This window comes from Cetorhinus maximus, chromosome 11 (genome assembly GCF_964194155.1).
Source record: "Cetorhinus maximus chromosome 11, sCetMax3.hap1.1, whole genome shotgun sequence".
Taxonomy (NCBI): Eukaryota; Metazoa; Chordata; class Chondrichthyes; order Lamniformes; family Cetorhinidae; genus Cetorhinus; species Cetorhinus maximus.
The window spans coordinates 25,027,074-25,053,966 of NC_135889.1; the positions used below are offsets into that span (position 1 = coordinate 25,027,074).

Consider the following 26,893-nt stretch of genomic DNA (forward strand, 5'->3'; position numbering starts at 1 on the left):
TGATGTGTGAGGTTTTTAATATGATAAGCTGTATAAATCAGGTTAATTAGTGTTGTGAAATGGGAGAAGGTTGACAGCTCTTTTTGGAGAGCTAGCATAGGCAGCATGGGCTGAATGGCCACCTTTGCTGTAAAACTCAGTGGGGTTAACATTTTGGCAAGGACACAAACTGGGCAGTAGTGATCAGCTATTGTATACTATTATTGTATAGCACTGAGTTAATTAGTTTGCACAGAAACTTAATGCAGTTCAACCTTAACTAAACAGACACAGGCTCAGGCATGTTCTGGGTGCAATATCCTGATTGCAGCCAGAGAGGAAATCCTAGGCCAAGGGAAATATCTAGGCTACAAGACTCGGAGGATTGGTTGGTAAACTTTGAAAGGAAGTGATGGAGAAGGGACTTTATAGGGTTACATTAATAGCATTATTTCATAGCATGCCAAGATAATAAAACAAAGGGTCATTAGTTAAAACTGGTGAAAGAAATGTTTAGGGAAATATCAGGAAAAGTCACAAATAGGGTGGAATATTCTCCTGGATGAGTAATGGAGGGAAAGGTTTTTGAATAAATGTAAGCAAGCTAAGATGGCCCAAATGGCCAGCCCCATTCACTCTCATCAATTGCTTTTCTTTGCTAGATTGACACGCTTGCTGCAGAGTATCCAGCTATCACCAATTATCTGTACTCTACCTACCACGGAGAGGTGAGTCTTGCTAGGTCAGATCTTTAATTTACTGGTTTCCGCTGTACTTTTGATCAAAAATAGATGAATCCTGTTTCTGTTTCAGGAGCATGACTTGGATTTCGAAGATCATGGAATAATGGTGCTGGGATGTGGACCATACCATATAGGTAAATTAAAACAAAAATTGTTGCTACCCAGCCCACAACTCAATTTTTGAAGCTTTGCAATCATGTTACTGCTCCGGTGACAGCACTGAAACAGCCCTTATCAAAGTCGCAACTGACTGGGACTGTGGTGCACTGTCCCTCCTTCTCCTCATCCTCTACAATCTCAAAGCAGTTTTTGACATGGTCAGGCGCACTCTCTCTTTTCTGTTGTTCAGCTGGGTGGGACTGCCATTGATTCTTATCATTTCAGTGACAGAGAATCACCTACAATGGCATCTTTTCCCACTGTTATCTCTGGAGTCCCCAAAGCATTTATCCTTGGCTCCCTCTTCTTCGGCCACATGCTGTTCCTTGGCAACATCACCTGGAGACACTGTATCAAGTTGCACATATGCTCATAATACTCAGCTCAACCTCACTATCTTCTCTCTCTCTCCAGCCTTCCAATGGTGCTGTTCTATCAAACTGCTTGTTCATTGTCCAATTTTGGATGGTTTACAATTTCCTCCAGTGAAACTTTTGGAAGATGTCTCTTCAGCCCATGTCAAAGTCTTTATACCCTCACTAAGTGTTACATCCCTCTCAGGTTTTGATTAAACCAGATTGTTTGCAACAACATTCTATTTGACCCCAAGCTGAGATTCTGACTCCATGTCCTTTTCATCATAAACTGTCTAATTCCACCTCCTTAATTTCACTTACAATCTTTCCCTGCCTCAGTTCTATCTTTGATTGAAACTCTTATCTGTGCCTTTATCATCTTCAGACTATAGTATTTAGGCTGACTTCCCACCTTTTGCCTTCTGTAAATATCAGCTCATCCAGAATTCTGCTGCCTGTGTCTAAGCTCGTCCTGTTCTGTCCTGTTCAGTAACAGCCCTGTGCTTGTTGACATACACTGGCTCCCAACGCCTCAAAGCCTCCAATTTACAATGCTCCACCTTGTGTGTTTAATTCTCTCCCTACCTCTCCCCTCTCTGTCTAAGTAACCTTCTCCTCCTCTCCCAATATATTATTCCTCTTATGACTTTTCTAATGGGGATGGGGGGTTGCGCAAGCAATACGCCCTCCCCCACCACCCACCCCCCCCTCCCAACTTCCCCCAACTACTTCCCCTGTAAAATTCAGCCTTTGATGTTCACCCTACCCACAAGCACAATACTACACTTACCACTGTTCCTCTATCACACCTAGATCTGATCAAAGACTGAAAAGACTCATACACATCTCTATCATCTAAAACCTTAAGGACAGGTCCCCCAATGCCTTTGTCCAAATTGTTGATGAAGTTTGTAAAGAACAATAGTCCCAAAACTGATCTCCGTGACCCTCCACTCATAACTGATCTTCAAGCAAAGCTTATTGCTATTATTTCAAAGCCTCTGTCTACAAAAATGCAGCCAGTTTCTCATCTGTGTGTTATTGTTTTGTAGGCAGCTGAGCAAAAGCTGGTATGATTTCTTCCTATAACATTTGTTCCAACATGAACCTCCTTTCTGGCTGCCCTGTTCCCCTCAAATCTTTTGTGCGTACCTTCTGATGTCCCTTATCAAGTACTTTGAGACAGCTCACCATTTAGGCGCCTTCATTGAAACTGCCAGAAGAGCTTGTCTCTTTTCACTGACCCTACAATTTGTCTGCTGCCTTTTCACTTCATTCCTGTTTTTACAGCAACTACGTTTTACATGATGCCAGTATTCAGTGCCCATTTGTCAACTCAATATCCTTGACAGATTCCTGGAGCGCCTCCTTCCAATTGAATGGATTGCTGCTCTCTTTCCTTCCTAGCTAACTTGTTCCATGTGCTGGGTGACCTCCTTCAGCTTCCCCGAAGTATCCGTGTTGCCAGCTGCTTCTTCAGATCAGAAACCTTGAGCTTCAGTACAAGTGATTGAAGGAGCTTTCTGCTCAAACCAGACAAATGAAGCATCCAAAGCTTCCCACCTGGTGCAGGAAGTGGACAGCCTGAGCCTAAGCCATCCTCTCCCACTGCTTACCGTACTAAAAATTAACATATTTCTCTCAATTTTAATAAAATTGGACATAACATAGTGTTTTAAACCATCAGCCAGGCAAGCTCAACCCAGCAGACTATCTTTCATGACATCTGTGCCCGACTGTCAGTCCTAGTAGTTGTGAAGAAAAGGTTACTGAAGAACATCTTGACTTCATAAGTCTAAATGCGGTGGTAAAGTCGTTAAAACTAGCTGATATCAAAGTGACAACAAAACATGATGAGGCACTGCAACTATGTATGACGGCTATAGAATCACAAAACTGGAAAGACATGATTGACAGAGCGTCTACAAACAAAATCACTCACACTCTACAATTTTAGGCCCATTGCATGTCAAAATTGTACTTCTTCAATGGGCGAACTCCAATGAGGACCTGGGGATTACACATTCCACTGGCTTCATGCAGCTCAAGATTAATTCCTTGCTAGCCTTAACTTTCACAGTGGCTCAACTGCAACATTACTGAGGGAATGCTGCATGTTTGGAAATAAGTTGAAACATTAAATTGAGGTCCAATCTGCCTGTTGAGATGCGCATTGTATTAATGATGAAGCACGGGAGAGCTTCTGTGTTCTTGTTCAACATCACCAAAGCAGATTAACTGGTCCTTTATCCTGATCCTGTTTGTGGGGGCTTAAATGTAAAATAGCTGAAGTTTTTGCCTATATAACATGATTGCACTGCAAAGTAATTAATTGCAGGTGAAGGACTTTCAGATTTGATGCTTGCTGTATAAACAGAAATGGTATAAGTTGCTTGCTGTGTTTTTGCTGCATTTAATGGCGAAGTTGACACCTGTACTAGGTGTGAAATAACGGATAGGATAACTCCACACTGTGTGCTTTCAATGGTGGTAGACGAACATGTAGCAGCAGATGCTGTCAATGCAGATAACTGTTGTGTGAAGTTCTTGAGAAGGATTGGTAAGATTTAGTAAGAAGCATACTGGAGTAGGTCTGCTGCACATGCTGTTAAAGCAATGGATTCCTTTATTCTCTTTCCAAACTCCCTCTACTGGCACATGTGTATGGTAGCTTTAAGTGGACAAAGTGCAGAATGCAATTTTCAATACACGGCATCCCTCCCCTCCTTAGTAAATGAGAGGCATAGTGTGTTTCAATGGTTTAATTCCAAAAGTGTAAACAAACATAACTTGAACATTCAACTTCACCAGTAACAACTATTACATATTCTAACTTTTGTATTGATTTAACAATGAGATGAAAGATTTATTCACCAAGTGAAAATAGTTCACTTCACAACATAATGACTTAAGCATGGTGGACGTCTTCTCTCACGAGTAGGATATCATCTGACATCAGATGTGGTCTCATTTAACTCCTGTTCTTCATCTGAGTTTTCAGTGTCTAAATTGGACTCCATGCTGCAAATGGTGTTTTCCGTGCTTTGAAGAATGAGAAAGTGTTTCGTGTGATGATTTATAGTGATCTTAGCAGTGATCTTTGATCAATCGTATCAGATAGCTGGATATCACTGAGGTTTGTTTGCTTTCCAACATGGTAATCATGTTTCCCAGCACTTTATCTCTTAATTTTGGTAGTGTAGCTCTAAATTTCATGTTTCACTCTGCATTCACTCTCATTCAATCCTCCTGTCCTCTGTCACGTTCGTATGATAATTAGTTTGGTGGGGTAGCTCAGGAAGATGTTGTTATGACCCAGCAGTTGGTAAAGCTGAGTTATTTAAAAATCCCAGAGGGGAAACTTTGAACAACTGTCATAACCTATATTTTTAAGTGGTATGTTTGAGAGGCAGCTCTAAATTCAGGAATCAGACCACCAGTTCTCGAGAGGTTTTTATATCAAACTATATGAGACATTTATTAATTTACACAAGTTAAATATATATACATGGCTACAAATTACTACTATCATAACTTATAACAAATTCCCAAACTAATCTCCATTAAGACAACAGCAACCCATAGACTTTAAGCAGACACCAGGCAAAGCATTTTCACCTTACGAATTCAAAATGAGGTTCCTTTCAATTTGGTTCCTTTGCAGACACAGTAGTCGGCTTACAGGCTTTGATGTTACATTGCCTCTGCCCTGCACACACATAGCTGCTATCTGTTATATCCAACACATCTCTTTGAATGTAAATTCTCATTGTATCATCAGCCGCTTTGAACTCCACCTCTTCTAACAATAAAACCCCTTTCATAGTACCAATTTTATTAGTAATATAAACACTGCTCGGTCTCTGCTAGCTAGGTGCCAGCTTTCACTCCCCTTCTTGAGTGCTCTATTCAACAAAATGCAAATGTACCTCTACTTCTCTGTTTACATCTCAAAATTAGTATACATCTCAAAACTATTATACATCAAAGCACCCAGCCTAGCTGGCTTTAATCCAATTAAGATACACCCACAAACTAAACCTCTATTTAAAAAAAAAATTCCAATTATATGTTAATAGCTTCATGACAGACGTGCGTGTGTGTGTATGTGTATGGGATGTGAAAAGATGAATGCAGCTGGAGGCTTTCCAGTGGTTGAGTGAGGAGTCACTCTGTAACTGTGAAGACACTGATACAACTCCTGTGTCCACTACTTGCACTCAGCTGTAACTGTACATATCACTTTTTTTTAAGGAACGCATAAATCTCTCATCATCTCCATTAGCTCTTGACCAACATGGTGTGATTTTTCGATGAGTGAAGTCCAGGTAGTTCACAAATTTACTGAAGTCATCCCTGATGAAAGGGGTTCCGTGTTACTCTCACCATTTGAGGGTCTGCAAACAAAGCACAAATCTGGTCAATGTTTGGGATGACTGCTTTCAGTGAGGTAACCATAACTATTTCTATATGACTGGGAATCTGCTCTAGTCGTCAGTGACAACAGCAGCTGTTTACCAGTGTGGAAATCTAGGAAAGCAACATTAATTTCGATCCAAGACCCTGGAGGTAGTTCTGACATCTTGAGTGATCACAAAGATTTGACATTGTAGTTGCTTGACATGGAAACACTGATGGATTTTGTGCTCTACCATGCGGTCAATTCCTGGAAACCGTACCTTTTTTCAAAGGAGTTGCTTGGTTTTGATAATTCCCTGGTGACCTTCATATACTATATCTACAACATTACTCTCCATGATTACAGAATGAAAGTGCAGTTGCTGCGTAATACAAGATCAGCTGTGATTGTAACGAAGAGCTCATTTTGAACATAGTGAAGGCCTTGTAGAGTGAGTGATTTTGTTTGTAGACGCTCTGCCAATCACTTCTTTCTAATTTTGTGATTCTATAGCCGTCACACATAGCTGCAGTGCCTCATCACGTTTTGTTGCTGCTTTGATGTCAGCTAGTTTTAGTGACTTTATCACTGCATTTAGGCTTACGTAGTTCAGATGTTCTTCAGCAACCTTTTCTTCACAACTACTAGGACTGACCATCAGCCACAGATGTCGTGAAAGGTAGCCTGCTACCTTTGAGCTTGCCTGGCTGACACTCAATGTGGAACTTGTACTCTTGTGTTTTGAGTATCCAAAGCTCTACTTGAGTAGGTGGTTTGCTGTGTGGATTGTTGAACAAGCTTACTAATGGTTTTATGATTGGTTATTATTTCAACATCGCTTCCATACAAGTAGAGAAAGAAGTGTAAGATATCTCCCTGTGCTTGAGAGTGCTTCTCTCTGTGAATAACATTGCTCCATAAGTATTAGCGATCGGCTTTCCATTGCATCAGTTGATGAGTTACCAGCCTTGTCTTTCTGCACGAGAACTGCATCTGAGCTAACTGGGCCTTGCATCCACGACTAGCTGTGTGGTTTTCTCAGGGTTGAAATAGGCAGTTGTGAAATTTGCTGACAACCGTTGATTGATCTGGTGTTACAGCTTGTTTGTGTGATGTAGTCCACTCCCACCTGGTTGTCTTTTTTGAGAGCTCAGGTAGAGGGGCAGTTAAAATAGTGAGGTCAGGAATGATGCGACGACAGTACATGAGACCCAGCAGACTCCAGACTTCCTGCACATTTTTAGGATCTGCAGTGTTTGCAATGGCTTCAACTTTCTGTGGATCAGCTCCTTCATTGCTGAGCACATGACCAAAGAATTCAATTATGCTTTTAATGAACAGGCACTTGATTTTGTTTAAGGTGAGGTTATGTCTCTAAGATGTTGGAAGCAATGCATGTAGGCGTATCTCAAGTTTCCTTTCAATGCAACTGTAGATGAGAATGTCATTACTGATGTTCAGCGTGCTTTCAGGTCCATGAAGTGTAGACTGAATCCTGGTGCTGAAATATGTCAGCTACTGAGTTGTCTCCAAAGTTAAGCCTCTTGTATTGAAAAAGTCTGATGGAAATGGATAACACTGTAAGATACTTCAAGCTCGATTTGATGGTAACCTGCATTGAGATCAAGTTTAGTGAAGTGTTTAGCACCATTCACTTTTTGATATCGTCAATTGTCAAGTGTTGGTATCAAGTATCTTTCTCGTTGTCTGGCTAGGTTTGGTGACTCCATATCAACACAGATTCTAATCTGGTTCTTGCTCTTGGGTGTCTTGATGACTTGTATGAGTGAGACCTAAGGTTTAGGCTCATCCCCAACTTTCTCAATAATTTCAAGGTTAAGTTAGCGCTGAACTTCCTTCTCTGTCTACTTCCTGACATGAAACGTTATTCGTTTACATTGATGTGTGACTGGGGGCACATTCAGGTCAACACGCAGCTTGCATGTAACACCTTTCAGTTTTCCAATATCAGTGAAGTGGTCAGCATACAATTTGAGAGTGTTGTTGGTATGTGTAGGAATTGTGTATGTGACGACAATCATAAGCAGATCTGTTGCTGTGTGGAAACTGATAAGTGTATCACACTCTCCAGCTATGATGTACATCATTTGTCTGATGTCTCTGAATGAGTCTCGTTTCTCAAAAGTCCTGAGAACTTTCCATGGTTTACAAGGGAAGATTTTTTTATTCCTTGGTTTGCAGATTGAAGTTTGTTTTGTCTCCCATGACGTTGGCAGATGCTCCGGTATCCATGAGAGCATCTACTTTTGAGCAGCCATTGGTCACTGTCACACATGGCTTCTTGCTGTGTCTTAAACAAAAACACAGAAGTATCTTCAGGATTATCCACCTTTACATTAACTACATTCTTAAGCACATTCATTGTGGTATGTGTATGTGGCACCCATCATTGGTCTTTGTTTTTGAGTTCGCTGATGAGCAACAAACGTGAGCATGGTGGTTGAGTTTTCTACTTTTAGCAGTATCAGGACACTCTGTCCAGCATAGATAAGCACCACCACAGTGGAAACATTGTTTGGACAGGTTACAGCTTGTTTGTGAGACTGCTGTAGTTGCTTTGCAGGTGATTTCCTGGCACATAAGTGCTGAAGAGTGTTCACAGGAGGAGTGTGGTAGTTACTGTTGGCAGCCTCAAGTTCAGTAGCTCTGAACTCTGAAAACGATAGTGATATTGCTAACTCCAGGAGCTCTAACGGCTTTTCTGTCTTTCTCAAGTGCTTTTCAGTTATGACTGGAGAGACAACCTTCAATTATTTGTGTTTTGATATCTCGTTTGACATCACTGAAGTCACATTTGGTTGGACTTGCCTCCATGGTGTTTAATATTAATGAATTGTCTCATTTGCTTCTTGTTTAGTACGTCGGATTGCAAAACCTACCATTGCGCTTTCAAAACATCAGAGTCGTGGGAATACAGTGCTGGCTCTGAGTACACATCAAAAGGTGGTAGATTGGATATAGACAATGTTATCTTGGCCAGCAGTGCAGTGATAGGGAATAAAGGAATCCAATGTTATCTTGGCCAGCAATCAACGATCTGGGGGTCATGTGTCTTTCAAAGAAAAACGACTCTGAGATGATCCAAGATTAATTTTTTTTTCCAATTGGATGATTATTTTTGTGAGATCAGTGTGTGTGTGTGTGTGTGTGAACATCGTGCAAAGCACCCTGTTGCTAATCTTGGGCTAGAGTGCCTCGTGTGTGTCTAACAGGCTACAGCCTCAAAGTGTTCCCTAAATCCCCAACTTTAAGTGCTGTCTTCAGAAAGTGGACACCTTCCAAAAGTTACATACCTGAAAGCAATGCTTCAAATTTTCACCATCTTCATTACTATTGCAAAGTTCTTGAGAAGAAACATTTAAGATTCAGAAGCATTCAGGAGCAGGACTGCTTCACATGCTATTCAAACATTGGATTCCTTTATTCCCTTTGCAGACTCCCTCTACTGGTACATGTGTATAGTAGGTTTAAGTGGGCAAAGTACATAATGCGATTCTTAATATGCTACATGCAGTGACTTATATTTCAGATCCGAATCTTGTGTCTGCAGGTAGCAGTGTGGAGTTTGATTGGTGTGCTGTCTCCAGCATCCGAACCCTGAGGCAGCTTGGGAAGAAGACGGTGGTAGTAAACCATAACCCAGAGACTGTGAGCACAGATTTTGATGAGTGTGACAGGCTTTACTTTGAGGAGCTCTCGCTAGAAAGGATCTTGGACATCTACGAACAGGAGGTGAGACAGCAACTCTGTTCTTTCTTGGTCTTCCACATTAGTGCATGACCTACCCTAGCCCTTATGTTTCTGCCTGTCTACTGGTGTTGTCGAACAGTCCATTTAGACAATCAGAAATTCTTAGAATTTGATTTATTCTTGAAGTAATGAAAAATAATTAGCGTTCTTCAATAATTATTAAAGGTTGACTGGCTTCCAAGTGAAATGTATTGATTAGTGGTTAACTGGGTTTTCAGTGAGATGTGCTATGAACATGCGAACTTATGAAGTAGCAGCAGAAGTAGGCCATTCAGCCTCTCGAACCTGCTCTGCCATTCAATAAGATCATGGCTGATCTGTTTGTGTTTCAAGTTCCACATTCCCATCTACCCCCAATAACCTTTGATTCCCTTGCCTAACAAGGATCTGCCTACCTCTGCCTTAAAAATATTCAATGACCCCACCTCCACCGCCTTCTGAGGCAGAGTGTTCCAAAGTCGCACAACCCTCTGAGAGAAAAAAGTGCTCCTCATCCCTGTCTTAAAAGGGCGACCCCTAATTTTAAAACAGTGTCCCCTAGCTCTGGACTCACCCACAAGAGGAAACATCCTTTCCATGTCTGCCTTGTCAAGACCGTTCAGGATCTTGTATACTTCAATCAAATCGCCCTTCATTCTTCTAAACTCCAGTGGAAACAAGTCCAGCCTATCCAACCTATCCTCACAGGACAGCCTGCTCATTCATTCTAGTAAACCTCCTCTGAACCACCTCCAACGCATTACATCCTTCATTAAATAAGGAGACCAAAACTGCACACAGTATTTGAGATATGGTCTCACCGATGCCCTGTATAACTGAAGCATAACATCCTTACTTTTATGTTCAATTCCTCTCGTAATAATGGATAGCATTCCATTAACTTTCTTGATTACATGCCCTACCTGCATGCTAACTTTTTATGACTCGAGAATAGCTAGATTCCTCTGCACCCGGGAATTCTGCAGTCATTATCTGTTTAAGTAATACTCTGCCTTTTCATCCTTCTTGCTAAAGTGAACAACTTCACATTTTCCCACATTATACTCCATCTGCCAAATTTTTGCCCACCCATTCAACTTAGTCTGCAACTTCCTTATGTCCTCTCCACAAGATACTTTCCTACCCGCCTTTGTGTCGTCTGCAAATTTAGCTACCATGCCTTCGCTCCCCTCATCTACGTCATTGATGTAAATTGTAAAAAGTTGAGGCCCCAGCACAGACCCCTGTTGGACTCTACTCATCGCATTCTGCCAATCAGAGAAAGACCCATTTATGCATACTCTCTTTTCTGCCAGTCAGTTGAGGACCAACACTCACTTTATCTACTCTTTTCTTGTTTAAATACCTGTAGAAACTCTTGCTACCCATTTTTACATTCTAGTTAGCTTCCCCTCATACTCTTAATTTCTTTCTCATGATTAACCTTTTAGTCACTCTCTGCTGTTCTTTATATTCTGACCAATCATCTGACCTGCCACTCATCTTCGCACAGTTACATGCTTTTTTCTTAAGTTTGATGCTTTGACTACTTCAGTTAGCCATGGATGGTGGGTCTTCCCTTTACAATTTTTCTTTGTAGTAGGGATATATTTATTCTGAGAATTCTGAAATATCCCCTTAAATGTCTGCCACTGCTTCTCTATTGATCTATCCTCTAGTCTAGTATCCCAGTCAGAACCCAATCCTTGCCATCCTGGAGCCAAGTCTTCATAATAGCTATCAGATCACATTCATTTACTTCAATGTGCACTATCAATTTGTTTACTTTGTTACGAATGCTACTCGCATTCAAATCCTTTTGTTATGTGAGTGGATTTTACAGAAAATTAAACCAACTTCACCCTGAAAACAGCAAAAAGAGATTTTAATCAAAATCCCCCATAGTGTACCAGAGGGAGCTTTACCATGTATCTAACCCTGTGCTGTACATGCACTGGGAGTGTTTGATGGAGACAGTGTAGAGGGAGCTTTACTCTGTGTCTAACCCTGTGCTGTGGTATCTTTGCAACAACTAGTCTTGATTCTTTGTGCATTCTTATGTTTTTTACTCTCAGTGCCTCCTTGCCCTTCTCCGACCCTCATTTCCCATAATACTGTTTTCCTCTCTTACCTCATCTCACCTGTTTGATTTACCATATCTTTCCACATTTGATCCCTTGCCCCCACTATTTAGTTTGAAACTCTTTCTACTTTCCTAGTTATGTGTCTCACAAGGACACAGGTCCCAGCACGGTTCAGGTGTAGACCATCCCAATGGTACAAACCCCACTTTCCCCAGTACTGGTGCCAGTTCCCCACAAACCAGAACCCACTTCCCCCACACCAGTCTTTGAGCCACGTGTTAATCTCTCTAATTTTATGTTTCCTATGCCAATTTGCATGCAGCTCAGGTAATAATCCAGAGATTATAAAGGTTAAGAGGTTAAAGATTAAGAGGTCCTGCGTCGAAAGTAAATTGAAAATTAAAATTAAATTAAATTGAACTCTAAATTGAAAAGCAAAACCTCAGAGTTCAATTTAATTTAATTTTAATTTTCAATTTACTTTCGACGCAGGACCTCTTTCCTAGTTCTACCTGTGTCATTGGTACCCATGTGGACCACAACAACTGGATTCTCCCCCTCCCACTGCAAGTTTCTCTCCAGTCCTGAGCATATGTCCCGAACCCTGGCACTGGGCAGCCGCCTGGACTTTTGCTCTTTGCTGTAGAGAACACTGTCAATCCCCCTCACTATACTGTCCGCTACTACCACTATATTCCTTTTTGCTCCCCCCACTTGAATGACTTCCTGTACCATGGTGCCATGGTCAGTTTGTTCATCCACCCTGCAGACCCCACTCCCATCCAAACAAACTGAGGGAACCACAAACCTATTGGACAATTGCAGAGGCTTACTTTCCTGCACTCCTGTCCTCTGGATCCCCTTACCTGCCTCACTCACAGTTACACCCTTATGTTCCTGACCACTGACCAAATCAGAAGACCTTATCCTAAGTGACTGCCTCCAGGTACAAAGCATCCAGGTAACTTTCCCCTTCCCTGATGTGTTGCAGAGTCTGCAGCTCAGACTGCAGCTCAATAACCCTGAGCTGTATTTTCTCAAGCCACAAACACTTGCAGACATGTTTGCCTTGGATCACAATGTTATCCAGGAGATGCCACATGCTGCAGCCTTGACACATCACCTCTCCTGCCATCCATAATGTGTTTTAAATAACTACTTAATTATATTATGCACTTATTTATGTTGCTTCTTTATATATCTTATTCACTTTCCCACCAATTTGTTGCATTATTTTAAACCTTAGGGGTAGACAAGAACATACCCACTTACCAGATAATCACCAAACACTTACTTCCTTTCCATGTAGTAGAGTAAGAACCAATTCCTACAGGGTGAGAAGGGTAGAAAAAGGAAACGAACACCTCCTCCCTCCCGCCCCCATTGACCAAACTCCCCCACTCATTAAATTCCAAGCCTGTACTCATTTTCTCAGCTGAACGTATTTACCTTGGCTGCATTAAAGAACCATGAATTGATCATAAACTGAAGTGGGGTTACAGTAACCAGATTCAACCAGTTAGCAAATTAACTACGCAGCTCCTACAGCTGAGAGTGAGTTTACGCTGTCTAAATAGCAAGAAAGAAAGAACTAGGCCTGCTTACACAGTACTTTCCAGTTTCTGATATTTACAGACTGGATTAGATTTGGAGAGCAAAATTGGTGGGTTGAGAGTTCAGTGAGATCTGTTGATTAGTGAGTTGACTGGGTTCACAATGAGGTGTATAGATTAGTGAGTTGACTGGGTTCTCAGTGAGATGTATTGATTAGTGGATTGACTGGCTTCTCGGTGAGATGTACTGATTAGTGAGTTCACTGGGTTCTCGGTGAGAGGTATTGATTAGTGTGTTGACTGGGTTCTCAGTGACTTGACTGGGTTCACAATGAGATGTATAGATTAGTGAGTTGACTGGGTTCTCAGTGAGATGTATTGATTAGTGGATTGACTGGCTTCTCGGTGAGATGTACTGATTAGTGAGTTCACTGGGTTCTCGGTGAGAGGTATTGATTAGTGAGTTCACTGGGTTCTCGGTGAGATGTATTGACTAGTGAGTTGACTGGGATCTCGGTGAGATGCATTGATTAATGAGTTGATCGGGTCCTTGATGAGGTTTATTGATTAGTGAGTTGACTGGGTTCTCGGTTGGAGGTATTGATTAGTGAGTTGATTTGGTTCAAAATGAGATGGATTGATCAGGTTCTCGGGGAGATGTTTCACAGAATCACAGAGCGCAGAAGAGACCCTTCGGCCTATCGAGTCTGCACCGACACGTGAGAAACACCTGACCTATTACCTAATGCCATTTACCAGCACTTGGCCCATAGCCTTGAATGTTGTGACGTGCCAAGTGCTCACCCAGGTACTTTTTAAAGAATGTGAGGCAACCCGTCTCCACCACCCTCCCAGGCAGCGCATTCCAGACCGTCACCACCTTCTGGGTAAAAAAGTTGTTCCTCACATCCCCCCTAAACCTCCTGCCCCTCACCTTGAATTTATGTCCCCTCGTGACTGACCCTTCAACTAAGGGGAACAGCTGCTCCCTATCCAGCCTGTCCATGCCCCTCATAATCTTGGAAAACAACCCAATTCTATCCAACCTCTCTTCATAACTTAAATGTTTCATCCTAGGCAACATCCTGGTGAATTTCCTCTGCACCCACTCCAGTACAATCACATCCTTCCTATAATGTGGCGACCAGAACTGCACATAGTACTCCAGTTGTGGCCTCACCAAGGTTCTATACAACTCCAACATGACCTCCCTACTCTTGTAATCTATGCCTCGATTGATAAAGGCAAACGTCCCTTATGCCTTTTTCACCACCCCACTAACATGCCCCTCCGCCCTCAGAGATCTATGGACACACACGCCAAGGTCCCTTTGTTCCTCGGAACTTCCTAGTGCCATGCTGTTCATTGAATACTTCCTTGTCAAATTACTCCTACCATAATGTATCACCTCACACTTTTCAAGGTCAAATTCCATCTGCCACTTATCTGCCCATTTGACCATCCCGTCTATATCTTCCTGTAGCCTAAGACACTCAACCTCACTGTTAACCACCCGGCCAATCTTTGTGTCGTCTGCAAACTTACTAATCCTACCCCCCACATAGTCATCTATGTCATTTATATAAATGACAAATAATAGGGGACCGAGCACAGATCCCTGTGGTATGCCACTGGACACTGGCTTCCAGTCACTAAAGCATCCTTCTATCATCACCCTCTCTGTCTCCTGTAACTAAGCCAATTTTGAATCCACCTTATCAAATTACCCTGTATCCCATGTGCATTCGCCTTCTTTACAAGTCTCCCTTGTGGGACCTTGTCAAAGGCTTTGCTGAAATCCATATAAACTACATTAACTGCACTACCCTCATCTACACACCTGGTCACCTCCTCAAAAAATTCAATCAAATTTGTTAGGCATGACCTCCCTCTGACAAAGCCCATGCTGACTATCCCTGATCAAACCTTGCCTCTCCAAGTGGAGATAGATTCTCTCCTTCAGAATTTTCTCCAATAGTTTGTCTGCCACTGACATGAGACTCACAGGCCTGTAGTTCCCTGGCTAATCTCTACAACCCTTCTTAAATAGCGGAACCACATTAGCTGTTCTCCAGTCCTCTGGCACCTCCCCCGTGGGAGGAGAGAGGAATTAAAAATTTGGATCAGAGCTCCTGCGATCTCCTCCCTTGCCTCCCTCAGCAGTCTGGGACACAAATCATCTGGACCTGGAGATTTGTCCACTTTTAAGCCTGTCAACGCCTCCAATACCTTGTCACTCCCTATATCAATTTGTCCAAGAACCTCGCAGTCTCTCTCCCTGAGTTCCATACCTTCATCCTCATTCTCTTGGGTGAAGACGGACGTGAAGTATTCATTCAACACTCTACTGATGTCCTCTGGCTCCACCCATAGATTGCCCCCTTGGTCCCTAATGGGCCCTACTCTTTCCCTGGTTATCCTCTTCCCGTTGTTATACTTATGGAATATCTTGAGATTTTCCCTGGTTTTACCAGCCAGAGATTTCTCACACCCCCTCTTTGCTCTCCTAATTGCTTTCTTAAGCTCCACCCTGTATTTTCTGTACTCCACTAATGCCTCCGCTGATTTGCTCCCCTTGTACCTGCTAAAAGCCTCTTTTTCCTTCTCATCGTAACCTGAATATCTCTGGTCATCCATGGTTCTCTGGGTTTGTTACTCCTTCCTATCACCCTAGAGGGAACATGTTGAGCCTGTACCCTCCCCATTTCCTTTTTGAACACCCCCCACTGCTCCTCTGTAGATTTCCCCACGAGTAACTGTTCCCAGTCTACCTTGGCAAGGTTGAACCATAGAAAAGTTACAGCACAGAAGGAGGCCATTCGGCCCATCTTGTCCATGCCAGCCTGAGGACACCCAGGTCCCCTTTCTAATCCCACCTTCCTGCACCCGGCCCATAGCCCTGCAACTTACAGCACTTCAGATGCAGATCCAGGTACTTTTTAAAAGAGTTTAGAGTTTCTGCCTCTACCACCAATTTGGGCAGCGAATTCCAGACACCCACTACCCTCTGCGTAAAAAAAGTTCTTCCTCATGTCCCCCCTACACCTTCTGTCACTTATCTTGAATCTATGTCCCCTGGTTCTAGAATTCTCCATCAAGGGAAACAATTTTATCCTGCCCACTCTATCTATTCCCCTCATAATTTTGTACACCTCAATCAAATCACCTCTCAGCCTTCTTTGTTCTAAGGAAAATAACCCCAACCTATCCAATCTCTCCTCGTAGCTACACTTTTCTAACCCTGGCAACATTCTTGTAAATCCCCTCTGCACTCTCTCCAGAGCTATTACGTCCTTCCTGTAATGTGGTGACCAGAACTGCACACAATACTCCAGTTGTGGCCTCATCAGTGTTTTATACAATTCCAACCTTATATCCTTATTTTTATATTCTATACCTCTGCCAGTGAAGGAGAGCATTCCATATGCCTTCTTTACAACCTTGTCTACTTGAACTGCTGCCTTCAGGGACCTGTGTACTTGTACGCCAAGATCTCACTTCATCTACCCCTCTTAGTATATTCCCATTTATTGTGTAATCCCTGTAACTGTTTGACCTCCGTAAATGTCTGACCTCACACTTCTCTATGTTAAAATCCATCTGCCACTTTACCGCCCACTCCACCAACCCATCTATATTGTTTTGGAGATTATGGCTATCCTCTACACTATCCACTACTCGGCCAATCTTTGTGTCATGTGCAAATTTTCCAATCGTGCCCCCCACGTTCACGTCCAAATCGTTAATATATAACACAAACAGCAAGGACCCCAACACCGAGCCCTGTAGAACACCACTTGAGACAACATTCCGTTCGCAAGGGCATCCATCAACCATTACCCTTTGTTTCCTGTTACAAAGCCAACCTTTTATCCAGTTTGCCACATTACCCTGAATCCCATGGGCTTTTACTTTCCTGACCAGTTTGCCATGTGGGACCTTGTCAAATGCCTTTCTAAAATCCATGTACACAACATCCACTGCACTACCTTCATCAACCCTTCTTGTCACTTCCTCAAAGAATTCAATCAAATTTGTGAGTCAAGACCTTCCTTTAACAAATGCATGCTGACCATCCCTGACTAGTCCATGCCTTTCCACATGACAGTTAATCCTATCTCTCAGGATTGAATCTACTAATTTGCTCATCAAGATCCTGCCTTATTTTACTAAAATCAGCTCTCCCCCAATCCAAAACATCTTTTTGCAACTTGCCTATTTCTTTAGCCAGCTTAAACTGTACCATGTTGTGGTCGCTATCACTAAAATGCTCCCCCACCACCACCTCAGCCACCTGTCCGGCTTCATTCCCCAGAATTAGGTCCAGCACTGCGCCGTCCCTTGTTGGACCCTCTACATATTGACCTAAAAAGTTCTCCTGTACACATTTCAAGAAATCCACTCCATCCAAGCCTTTAACACTATGTCTATCCCAATTAATGTTGGGAAGTTGAAATTACCAAATATAATTACCCAATTGTTATTGTTTTTACACACCTGTGGGAATTGTGCACAAATTTGCTCCTCAATTTCCTGCTGATTCTCTGGGGATCTATAATGAACACCTAACAATGTGGCTGCCCCTTTTTTTATTCCTAAGCTCTACCCACAAAGCTTCATTTGATGCCCTCTCCAAGACATCATCTCTCCTTACTGCAGTAACTGACTCCTTAACTAATAATGCAACACCTCCTCCTCCTCTTTTACCCCCTCCCCTGTCTCGCCTGAAGATTCTATATCCCAGAATGTTGAGCTGCCAATCCTGCCCCTCCCTCAACCACGTCTCTGTGATGGCTACTATATCACAATTCCATGTGTCAATCCTCACCCTTAACTCATCGTTTTAACTGTAATACTCCTGGCATTAAAGTAGAGGCCATCCAGCCCTTGAAACTTAATGCAGCTGTACTCCCTCTGACTTGGTTGTTTTACTGTATTGTGATGTGTCCCTATTCTGCTAACATTCTGTGTCCCCTCCCCCTGTTGAATTAGTTTAAACACCTCCCAACAGCACTAGCAAACCCATCCGCAAGGATGTTAGTCCCGCTCTGGTTCAGATGTAGACCGTCCCATTGTACAGGTCCCACCTTCCCCAGAAACGGTCCCAGTGATCCAGGAATCTAAAATCCTCCCTCCTGCACCAACTCTTAAGCCATGTATTCATCTGCGCTATTCTCCTATTTCTGTGCTAGGTAGCACGTGGCACTGGGAGTAATCCAGAGATTACAACCCGATAGGTCCTGCTTTTTAGTCTACTGCCTATCTCCCTGAATTCTTGATGCAAGTCCTCATCCCTTGTTCTACCTATGTCATTGGTACCAGCATGTACCATGACCTCTGCCTTATCACCCTCCCCCTTCAGGATGCCCTGCAGCCATTCAGTGACATCCCAGACCCTGGCACCAGGGAGGCAACAAACCATCCTGGAGTCACGTTGACGGCCACAGTAGTGCCTATCTGTTCCCCTGACTAGAGAATCCCCTATTATTATTTCTCTTCCTCCCCTCCTGTACAGACAGGCTGCTTGTGGTGCCAGAAGCTTGGCTCTCTCTGCACTCCCTGGAGGAACCAGCCTCCATCAGCCTCCAAAATAGAATACCGATTTGCGAGCGGGATCCCAGGGGACTCCTTAACTACCTGCCTGTTTCACTTGGACTGCCTGGTGGTCACCCATTCCTTTCCTTCCTCAAGTCCCTTCAGCTGCGGTGTGACCACCTCTCTAAACGTGCTATCCACGATGTTCTCAGACTCGCGGATGCTCCACAGTGTCCCCAGCCACTGTTCCAGCTCTGAAACCCAAGCTTCCAGGAGCTGCAGCTGGACACACTTCCTGCACACATGCTGGTCCCAGGCACTGAAATGTTCCTGGCGTCCCACATGGAGCATGAGGAGCACTCCACAGCTTTGAGCTCTCCTGCCATGACTTATCCCTTTAAATTAAACCTTTTAAATCAATTACTCTAGGGCCCTTCTTTCCTGATCCTCTTACTACAGAGTATACAAACTATAAACCACAAAAAGACCTGAAACTATAAGCGATAAAAGTAGTAAATACTTACCCGACCTTACCCACTACTTACTAGTCATTCCTCTCCCTTGTAGCCTCTACTGCTGCAGCAGGGCAAGACCTCTCTCTGTAGATTTAAGAAGTTGGATAGCAAAGAGCCTCTCTTCCCTCTGCACCGAATTCCCACTATGCACCAAATTGCCAAAACCCACACTCACTCTGGCTGTGTCTCACTCACGATGAGCTCTTTCCCCTGTTGGTGTGCAAGCACACTGATTGTGTGCTTCTAATAGTCCCTTTCTTAAATTGAGCTGAGGTGAGCTGAGATGACTCACACTAGTTAAGCTTCAATTAGTTATCAACACCTATTCAGGCCCCCATCAGGCTTCAGGTGGATTGAGAGTTAACTGTCTCACAGTCAGCTACCTTACCAACCTTTTAACTAGACTACTGAACTTATAAAAATTTAAGAGAAAGACTTACCAGTTCAATTCCCACTGTGCACCAAATTGCTAATACCCATACTTACTCTGGCTGTGTCTCACTCAGGAGGAGCTCTCTCCCCTGCTCATGTGCAAGCTGATTATTGATTAGTGAATTGGCTGGCTTCTCGGCGAGATGTACTGATTAGTGGGTTGACCAGGTTCTCAGTGAGGTATATTGATTCGCGAGTTCACTGGGTTCTTGGTGAGAGGTATTGATTAGTGTGTTGACTGGGTTCTCAGTGAGTTGACTGGGCTCACAATGAGATTTGTTGATAAGTGAGTTGACTGGGTTCTCGGTGAAATGTATTGAATAGTGAGTTGACTGGGTGCTTGGTGAGATGTATTGATTGGTGAGTTGACTGGGTTCCGGTGAGATGTATTGAATAGTGAGTTGACTGGGTGCTTGGTGAGATGTATTGATTGGTGAGTTGACTGGGTTCCGGTGAGATGTATTGAATAGTGAGTTGACTGGGTGCTTGGTGGGATGTATTGATTGGTGAGTTGACTGGGTTCCGGTGAGATGTATCGAATAGTGAGTTGACTGGGTGCTTGGTGAGGTGTATTGATTGGTGAGTTGACTGGGTGCTTGGTGAGATGTATTGATTGGTGAGTTGACTGGGTGCTTGGTGAGATATATTGATTGGTGAGTTGACTGGGTTCCGGTGAGATGAATTGATTGGTGAGTTAACTGCATTCTTGGTGAGACGTATTGATTAGTGAGTTGAGTGGGTTCTCGGTGAGATGTATTGATTAGTGAGTTCACTGGGTTTTCGGAGAGATGTATTGATTAGTGAATTGACTGGGTTCTCAGTGAGTTGACTGGGTTCACAATGAGATGGATTGATTAGTGAGTTGACTGGGTTCTTGGTGAGATGTATTGACCAGTGAGGTGACTGGGTTCTCGGTGAGATATATTGATCAGTAAGTTGACTGGGTTCTTGGTGAGAGGTATGGATCATTAAGTTAAAAGCAAAAAATTGCAGATGCTGGAAATCCAAAACAAAAACAAAAATACCTGGAAAAACTCAGCAGGTCTGACAGCATCTGCAGAGAGGAACACAGTTAACATTTCAAGTCCGTATGACTCCATCCGTAGGAGTCCATCCCATTCTCTCAGTTTCTTCGCCCGTTTCTTCCTCAAACAGAGGCCCGAACAATCCCCATCCACCACTGCTCCCCTCCGCCTGGCTGAACTTGTTCTCACACCGAACAATTTCTCCTTAAACTCCTCTCACTTCCTCCAAATAAAAGGTGTGGCTATGGGTACCCACATGGGCCCCAGTTATGCCTGTCTCTTTATGGGGTATGTGGAACATTCCTTGTTCCAGTCCAACTCCGGCCCCCTCCCACAACTCTTTCTCCGGTACATTGATGATTGCTTCGGTGCTGCTTCATGCTCTCGTCTGGACCTGGAAAAATTTATTAATTTTTGCTTCCAATTTCCACCACTCCATCATTTTCACATGGTCCATCTCTGACACTTCCCTTCCCTTCCTCGATCTCTCTGTCTCAATTTCTGGTGATAGACTTTCAACCAATATTCATTACAAGCCTACCGACTCCCACAGCTACCTCGACTACAGCTCCTCACACCCCGCTTCCTGTAAGGACTTCATCCCATTCTCTCAGTTTCTTTGCCTCCGTTGCATCTGTTCTGATGATGCCACTTTCAAAAACAGTTCCTCTGACATGTCTTCCTTCTTCCTTAACCAAGGTTTTCCACCCAACATGGTTGACAGGGCCCTCAACCGTGTCCGGCCCATCTCACGCGCATCCGCTCTCACACCTTCCTCTTCCTCCCAGAACCATGATAGGGTCCCCCTTGTCCTCACTTATCACCCCACCAGCCTCCTGATTCAAAGGATCATCCTCCGCCATTTCCGCCAACTCCAGCATGATGCCACCACCAAACACATCTTCCCTTCACCCCATCTGGTGGCATTCTGCAGGGATCATTCCCTCCGGGACACCCTGGTCCACTCCTCCATCACCCCCTACACCTCAACCCCCTCCCACAGCACCTTCCCATGCAACCGCAGAAGGTGCAACACCTGCCCCTTTACTTCCCCTCTCCTCACCGTCCAAGGGCCCAAATACTCCTTTCAAGTGAAGCAGCATTTCACTTGCACTTCCCTCAATTTAGTCTACTGCATTCGCTGCTCCCAATGCGGTTTCCTCTACATTGGAGAGACCAAACGCAGACTGGGTGACCGCTTTGTGGAACACCTTCGGTCTGTCTGCAAGCATGACCCAGACCTCCCTGTCGCTTGCCATTTCAATACTCCACTCTGCTCTCATGCCCACATGTCCATCCTTGGCCTGCTGCATTGTTCCAGTGAAGCTCAACGCAAACTGGAGGAACAGCACCTCATCTTCCGACTAGGCACTTTACAGCCTTCTGGACTGAATATTGAGTTCAACAATTTTAGATCGTGAGTTGACTGGGTTCTTGGTGAGATGTCTTGATTCGTGAGTTGACTGGGTTCACAATGAGATGGATTTATTAGTGTGTTGACTGGGTTACCAATGAGATGTATCAATTAGTGAGTTCACTGGGTTCACAATGACATCGATTGATCAGTGAGTTGACTGGTTTCACGGTGAGATGTGTTGATTATTAAGTTGACTGGGTCCTTGGTGAGATGTATTGTTTAGTGAGTTGACTGGGTTCTCAGTGAGTTGAATGGGTTCACAATCCGATGTATTGTTTAGTGAGTTGACTGGGTTCTCTGAGTTGAATGGGTTCACAATCCGATGTATTGTTTAGTGAGTTGACTGGGTTCTCAGTGAGTTGAATGGGTTCACAATCAGATGTACTGATTAGTGAGTTGATTGGGTTCTCGGTGAGATGTATTGATTAGTGAGTTGCCTGGATTCACAATAAGATGCTTTAAGTAATCAGATTGTAACTTTCTTTCCTCAGAGTTGCAAGGGGTCCATTATTTCTGTCGGTGGACAGATTCCAAACAACCTGGCTGTTCCGTTGTACAAGTATGGTGTGAACATTCTGGGCACCAATCCAATGCAGATTGACCGTGCTGAGGATCGTGCAGTCTTCTCCGGAGTGCTCGATGAGCTCCAAATTTCCCAGGCTCCATGGATGGCTGTCAATTCTTTGGTAAAGCACATCATTGTAATCAAACCTAATGAAGGCCATAAAGGGATGGGTTAGGATCAGTGTGTTCAGTGTATGAAAAATTGGGACTGCTGGAAAGCTGCATTGAAGATACAAACTGTTGGGAATATATTGCAGATACGTCAAAGTTTGAAGAGGCAAGTTAACATTTTGTAGTCTCCCCAAGGCTTTAATCTGTCTTTTCTGTAATAATTTAGTTGTTTTGCATAAATAGAAAAGGTGAAATTATATAATTATAAAATTCTAAGCTGTTCTACAGTGGGTGATCTGTATTTCCTGCATTGGTAGAGGGCAGGCAACATTTGTGGAAGGTGGGCAGCACTGGAAGAGGGTGGGCAGCAAAACAGAATGGGCAGAATATTGGCAGCAAGGCCCTGTCCTTCAAGCCCAGATTATGTTTGTGTGACCGAGAAATTGATTTTTGTCTGGCAAGTGCATAAATGGTTACGAAATCAAGTTAGATAAATAGATTGAAGGTACAGATGAGTCATGATCTAACTGAATTGAGAGCAGACCTGAGGGGCTGAATGGCCTCCTGCTCATGAAAATATAGAAAATAGGAGCAGGCATAGGCCATTCGGCCTTTTGAGCCTGCTCCGCCATTCATTATGATCATGGCTGATCATCCAACTCAATAGCCTGTTCCCGCTTTCTCCCCATATCCTTTGATCCCTTTCGCCCCAAGAGCTATATCTAACTCCTTCTTGAAAAAACTATGTTTTGGTCTCAACTACTTTCTGTGGTAGTGAAGTCCACAGGCTCACCACTCTCGGGGTGAAGAAATTTCTCCTCATCTCAGTCCTAAATGATCCACCCTGTATTCTCAGACTGTGACCCCTGGTTTTGGACTCCCCCACCATCAGGAACATCCTTTCTGCGTCTACCCTGTCTAGTCCTGTTAGAATTTTTTAGGATTCTATGAGATCCCCCTTATTCTTCTGAACTCCAGCGAACATAATCCTAACCGACTCAATCTCTCCTCATATATCAATCCCACCATCCCATGAGTTAGTCTGGTAAACCTTTGCTGCACTCCCTCTATAGAAAGTACATCCTTCCTCAGATAAGGAGAACAAAACTGCACACAATATTCCAGGTATGGTCTCACCAGGACCCTGTATAATTGCAGCAAGACATCCCTGCTCCTGCACTCGAATCCTCTCGCTATGAAGGCCAACATACCATTTGCTTTCTTTACCGCCTGCTGCACCTGCATGCTTACCTTCAGCGACTGGTGTATGAGGACACCCGGGTCCCGTTGCACATCCCCCCTCTCTCAATTTATAGCCATTCAGATAATAAATCTGCCTTCCTGTTTTTACTACGAAAGTGGATAACTTCACATTTATCCACATTATGCTGCATCTGCCGTGCATTTGCCCACTCACTCAGCTTGTCCAAATCACATTGAAGCATCTCTGCATCCTCCTCACAGCTCACCCTCCCACCCAACTTTGTGTCATCTGCAAATTTGGAGATATTACATTTAGTTCCCTCATCTAAATCATTAATATATATTGTGAATAGCTGGGGTCCCAGCACTAATCCCTGCGGTACCCCACTAGTCACTGCTTGCCATTCAGAAAAAGACCCGTTTATTCCTACTCTTCGTTTCCTATCTGTCAACCAGTTTTCTATCCATCTCAATACACTGCCCACAAACCCATGCACTTTAATTTTACACACTAATCTCTTATGTGGGACTTTGTAAAGCCTTCTGAAAGTCCAAATAAACCACATCCACTGGCTCCCCCTCATCACCTCTACTAGTTACATCCTTGAAAAATTCCAGTAGATTTGTCAAGCACGATTTCCCTTTTGTAAATCCATGCTGACTGTCCGATTCTGCCACTGTTTTCCAAGTGCTCAGCTATTAAATCTTTTATAATGGACTCAAGAATTTTCCCCACTACCGACATCAGGCTGACTGGTCTATAATTCATTGTTTTCTCTCTACCTCCCTTTTTAAATAGTGGGGTTACATTAGCTACCCTCCAATCTGTAGGAACTGTTCCAGAGTCTATACAATCTCAGAAGATGACCACCAATGCATCCACTATTTCTAGGGCCACTTCCTTAAGTTCTCTGGGATGTAGATTATCAGGCCCCGGGGATTTATCCGCCTTCAATCCCATTAATTTCCCCAACACCATTTCCCTACTAATACTGATTTCTTTCAGTTCCTCCCTCTCACTAAACCCTGTGTTCCCCAACATTTCTGGTATGTTATTTGTGTCCTCCTTTGTGAAGACAGAACCAAAGTATGTATTTAGTTGGTCAGCCATTTCTTTGTTCCCCATTATAAATTCCCCTGTTTCTGTCTGTAAGGGACCTACATTTGTCTTCACCAATCTTTTTCTCTTCACATACCAATAGAAACTTTTACAGTTAGTTTTTATGTTCCCCGCAAGCTTACTCACGTACTCTCTTTTCCCCTTCTTAATCAATCCCTTAGTCCTCCTTTGCTGAATTCTAAACTGCTCCCAATCCTCAGGCCTGTTGTTTTTTCCTGGCCAATTTGTATGCCTCTTCCTTGGATCCAATACTATCTCTAATTTCCCTTGTAAGCCATGGTTTGGCCACCTTTCCTGTTTTAGTTTTGCGTTAGACAGGAATAAACAATTGTTGCAGTTCACCCATTTGCTCTTTGAATGTTTGCCATTACCTAACCACCGTCATCCCTTTAAGTAATGTTTCCCAATCCATCATAGCCAACTCGCGCCTCATACCATCATAGTTTCCTTTATTAATTCAGGACCCTAGTCTCAGAATCAACTACGTCACTCTCCACCTTGATGAAGAATTCTATCATATTATGGTCACTCATCCCCAAGGGGCCTCGCACAACTAGATTGCCAATTATTCCTTTCTCGTTACACAATACCCAGTCCAGGATGGCTTGTTCTCAACTTGGTTCCTCAACGTATTGGTCCAGAAAACCATCCCGCGTATACTCCCAGAATTCCTCCTCTATGATATTGTTACTAATTTGATTTGCCCAATCTATATGCAGATTAAAGTCACCCATAATTACAGATGTTCCTTTATTGCATGTGTCTCCAATTTCCTGTTTAATGCCATTCCCAACACCACCACCACAGTTTTGGTGTCTGTATACATCCCTCACTAATGTCCTATGTTTCCACATTCTTGTCCAGTATTGCTACATTGTGCTATCAGTAACATTATTTTAATGGTTGTAGGGAAGACTTCAATCCAATACATTATTACAACAACGTGCATTTATATAGCGTCTTTACATAATGAACCAGTCCAAGGTGCTTCACTGGTCTATATTCAACAATCAAACCTAAGAAGGAGATTTTGGAAATGAAAGAAGAGAATTCTGAAAAAACAGTTAGAAGGCAGACAGTACCTTTGGATTTAGAGATAATATTTCAGCTTGAAGACCTGTTATCAGAAGAGATTAATTAGGATGTTGCCGATAGCTTGGCCAAAGAGGCAAAATTTAAGCAGAAGAGAGAGGCAGAGAGATTTGGGGAGGTAGCTGCAGAAGGTGATGAGTAAGGCAGCTGAAGGAATGGCCACAATGAACGAGAGAAGGAAGTGGGGAATGCACAAGAGGACACAATTGGATGGGCACAAATGTCTCTGAGGTTTGAAGGGCTGAAGGAGATTACAGAGATAGGGAGAGACAAGCCCATGGAGGGATTTGATGATAAGGATGAGAACTTTAAAATTGAGGTGTTACTAGACCAAGAACCAATGTAGGTCAGCACACACGTTTGAAAGGTGAACATGACTTGGTGTTTGTTTGAAAATGGGCAGCAGGGTTTTAGATGAGGCCAGTATTCCAAGGGACTGCACCTCAATGTGAGTCAGCATTCTGAGAAACTGCACCCCAACTAGGTTCAGGATCCATGAGGTACTGAACCCCAGCAAGATTCAGGATCCATGAAGTACTGAACCTCAGCAAAGTTCAGGATCGTTAGGTACTGAATCTGAATAAGGCTCAAGATCCTGAGGCACTGATCCCCAGCAAGTTTCAGGAACCTGAGGCACTGATCCCCAGCAAAGTTCAGGATCCAGAGGCACTGATCCCCAGCAAGGTTCAGGATCCAGAGGCACTGATCCCCAGCAAGTTTCAGCATCCAGAGGCACTGAACCCCAGCAAGGTTCAGGATCCAGAGGCACTGAACCCCAGCAAGGTTCAGGATCCAGAGGCACTGATCCCCAGCAAGATTCAGGATCCAGAGGCACTGAACCCCAGCAAGGTTCAGG

The 26,893-nt window shown here is 43.4% G+C and overlaps 1 protein-coding gene across 1 annotated transcript in view; it reads left to right on the plus strand.

The window, feature by feature from the left end:
- Window positions 1-26,893, plus strand: part of cps1 (carbamoyl-phosphate synthase 1, mitochondrial) — a 206,628-nt gene that overhangs the window by 128,244 nt on the left and 51,491 nt on the right. Inside the window, exons 23-26 of the mRNA XM_078551685.1 lie at window positions 642-707; window positions 793-856; window positions 9,208-9,389; window positions 22,439-22,633. Coding sequence (XP_078407811.1) covers window positions 642-707; window positions 793-856; window positions 9,208-9,389; window positions 22,439-22,633 — 507 coding nt within the window. The remainder of the gene's footprint in view (window positions 1-641; window positions 708-792; window positions 857-9,207; window positions 9,390-22,438; window positions 22,634-26,893) is intronic.